The sequence below is a fragment of the Homalodisca vitripennis genome, chromosome 3, assembly GCF_021130785.1.
Source record: "Homalodisca vitripennis isolate AUS2020 chromosome 3, UT_GWSS_2.1, whole genome shotgun sequence".
Classification (NCBI taxonomy): domain Eukaryota; kingdom Metazoa; phylum Arthropoda; class Insecta; order Hemiptera; family Cicadellidae; genus Homalodisca; species Homalodisca vitripennis.
The window spans coordinates 148,551,498-148,554,745 of record NC_060209.1 but is presented as its reverse complement, the minus strand read 5'-3'; the positions used below and the strand labels follow the sequence as shown (position 1 = coordinate 148,554,745).

Sequence of the window (3,248 nt, the reverse complement as noted above, 5' to 3'; positions counted from 1 at the left end):
GTTCTGTACCAGTCATCAAGTGTATAGATTTGTTGTAACCTGCTGAAATATTCAATTGGTTGCAAATTCACAATCATTGCGGAGATATGAATGCCCGCTTTGCGTGAATCTGGGTCCGTTATTTCAGTGTTGCTGTCTGGATTTTCATTTCATTAACGTCATGGCACCTGAGCCGGTTCTAAGACTAAGAGCCCAGTTGTCCCCGGCTCATGTTGTGTTTTTATATAGTATTGTAAGTGTTGTTCGTTGTGGCTGCAGAAGGCACTGACTGTGCTGTTTGACAGCGCTCTGCACATCCTCTTCAGAGTGGCAAGGAACTTCTAAATTCTCGCATGTTAGTGGAAGTCCGTAATATAGTTTTGCATTTTTTAAATGATATGTATTATTTCTTTTTTTTAATTTTACCACTAACGTGCTGGCTTAAGTTGCTGTTTCGCACTGACGAGGTCCAGGAGAGGAGCTCTTGCCTCCTGCTGCTCTCTCATCATGGGTGGTCTCAGAAAGTTCCAGGGTTTTCCTGCTCTGCTGGAAAGCTGGCCTCCATGATGAGCTGAAACCCCCTAGTCAACATCTGAGATACCCTGCTATTTGTTATTTATTTATTTGTTTAATTTATTTATTTGTTATTGTTGTCAGTTATTATAGTTTATATTTTGTTATTTAGTTTTTAAGTTTAGCGTAAGTGCTATTTAGTCTTATTTCTTGGTTTTCATTTTCAGGAGCCCGCCCTTAGCCGAAGGATACCGGGTGGAATTGGCAGTTCTTGTTTTAAATTATGGCAGTTCCTAATTTTTTTTTATCCAGGTGCACCTGAGACATACGACAGAAAGTTTGGGGTTAATTGTAATTGTTGGCGGCGCGCATGACGGGCCTTGAATACTGGAATATTTATATGAAATGAAACACTTGTTTTTGAACGAACTGAACTTGTATTTACTCAAACTAAAATGTTGATACAAAAAGTGGAATAAGCGGACTGTATTGTAATACAGCTAGCTGGCGCTAGCTGTCCTAAACTATATGTAATGTAGAGAGCTGTGTGCTCTCTACCCTACGCCTCCGGAGTACAGTGAAGAACTGACTAGAGGAGACTCGTTCTAGGCCCCTGTCCCAAGTAAAGGTTCTTTCTTGCTCCCACGAGGCGTGAGGGCCAGCCCCTCCCGCCCTGAAGCGACCCTACCATAAACCTGGGGGTAACATCCCTTGGTTCGTGGAAGGCCACCTCTAACAATGGGAGTGAAAGCTCTGTCGCCTCCCACCGCCCTGAGAACAAGAACTCCATACCTCCAGGCGACCTTGTCATAAATATTAGGGATGTCACCCGTAATATCTAAGACAACAATTCTCCCCTCTAACAATACAATAATAAACTAACAGTAAGATACTAAACTAATTACAAATATATTTATACCTAACATAAATGAACTATATCTAATAAACAAATAAAGTAAAGGACTAAGACCGGGCCGTAACATACTCCCCGCCTTGAAATATTGATTTCAAAACTAATTTATTTGTTGAAGCTATGTGATTAAACATTCTAAATTTCTACTAATGACACATGTGCAGGACGAAACAATGAAACTAAACAATGGAACAATACTAATCAAAATATAAATCTATAAAATGTATGTGTACAAGACAAAACTTAAACATGGTAGTTAGCAGAACAAGGATAATTAAATTGAAAATCTAATTTACATTTACTATAGTTTTTACACAGAGTTAATAACAACAAAGATTATGAAAATATTGAAATTGAAACAAATACAATGAAATATTCAACTATAAATCAATCTGTTATTAATACACAATTAAACATAGACAGTTTGTAATTAGAAATGATGACACGGTTGAGTAGAATACCCACGACTGAATAGAACTACAAACAATTGGATGTGTGTCTTTGAACTTCGCTACTATAATTGAAAATTACTACTTAAACTAAGCTATGCTATACAACGGACTAAACTATGAGTATTTGAGATCACTATGATGTTAAATGTATGATTAACTATATACACGAATACACTGACCTTCGCTTTACACATTACACTCTTTGCACTGTATTAGGTTCTAGGGGGAGGATACATAGCTTGTTGACTGCTCTCCTGAAGGTGCCAGACGACGTCTTTACGGTGGCGACTCGGATCCTATTGTCCGCTCCAGGATGGACCGCCACCACTCGACCTGTAACCCACTTGAGAGGGGACAAGTTGTCTTCTTTTCAGGAGAAACTAGTTGATTGAGCTGGATGTTGGCTGCTTCTGATCTCCACTTTGGCCGTTGTTGTAAGAGAGACAGATATTCTTTGGACCATCGTGTCCAAAAGTGCTGCGCAATCTGCTGTGTCCTCTGCCAATGTGACAACCTGTTTAATTGAATGTAACAAATGTTCGGTTCAGGTAATGCGGTTAAAGCATCACCAGTGAGAAAGTGACCAGGGGTTAATGGTGAAAGGTCATTTGGGTCAGTGGAAAGGGGAGTGAGAGGACGAGAGTTCAAGCAAGCTTCAATCATTGTTAAAGTAGTGTAAAATTCCTCGAAGGTGAGTGAGGCGTTGGCTACAACTCGTTTCAAATGATGTTTCACTGACCGAACAGCAGCTTCCCATAAGCCTCCGAAATGAGGGGATCGGGGTGGAATGAAGTGCCACTTAATGAGGTGAGCGGTTGATTCTTCGACGATTCTTCTCTGATGTTCTTCGTTTGTAAACAGATCTTGAAGCTCTCGATGCTCTCTCTCTGCGCCTACGAAATTGGTGCCATTGTCCGAGTACATGTTTGTAACAATTCCTCGTCGTAAAATAAATCTCTTGAATGCTGCTATAAATGCTTCACTGGTCATGTCTGTTACTACTTCTAAATGTACAGCTTTGGTTGCAAGACATACAAATATCACTATGTATCCCTTCGATGTAGGACTGTTTCGTCTTTTTGAGGCTTTAATATATACTGGGCCGCTGATATCAGTGCCAGTATTACTGAAAGGTCGACATGGGCGTACTCGATCTGGATGGTAAGTCACCCATCTGAGGTTGCGTTGTTTTTGGATTAGCCTTAAAACACTTGACGCAACTGTGTGTGGTACGTCTTGCTAAATTTCGTCCATTAAGGGGCCAATATCGTTGCCGCAACGATGCAAGCAGCAGTTGAGGTGCCGCATGCAGAAGTCTGATGTGCTCATGACGAAAAATAAGTTCTGTTAGATGTGACAAAATGGTAAAACAATGGGATGTTTTTGATCTA

At 40.3% G+C, this 3,248-nt stretch overlaps 1 protein-coding gene across 1 annotated transcript; it reads right to left on the bottom strand.

The window, feature by feature from the left end:
- Window positions 1-2,133: 2,133 nt before the first annotated feature.
- On the bottom strand, window positions 2,134-2,847 carry LOC124358392. Its single transcript, XM_046810692.1, has one exon. The coding sequence runs from the start codon at window positions 2,845-2,847 to the stop codon at window positions 2,134-2,136; it is 714 nt and encodes a 237-aa protein (XP_046666648.1).
- Between the last annotated feature and the right edge of the window lie 401 nt (window positions 2,848-3,248).

What these genes read in the sequence shown, in the direction of transcription:
- LOC124358392 (XM_046810692.1), bottom strand. Translation starts at nt 2,847, where the DNA reads ATGACCAGTGAAGCATTTATAGCAGCATTCAAGAGATTTATTTTACGA.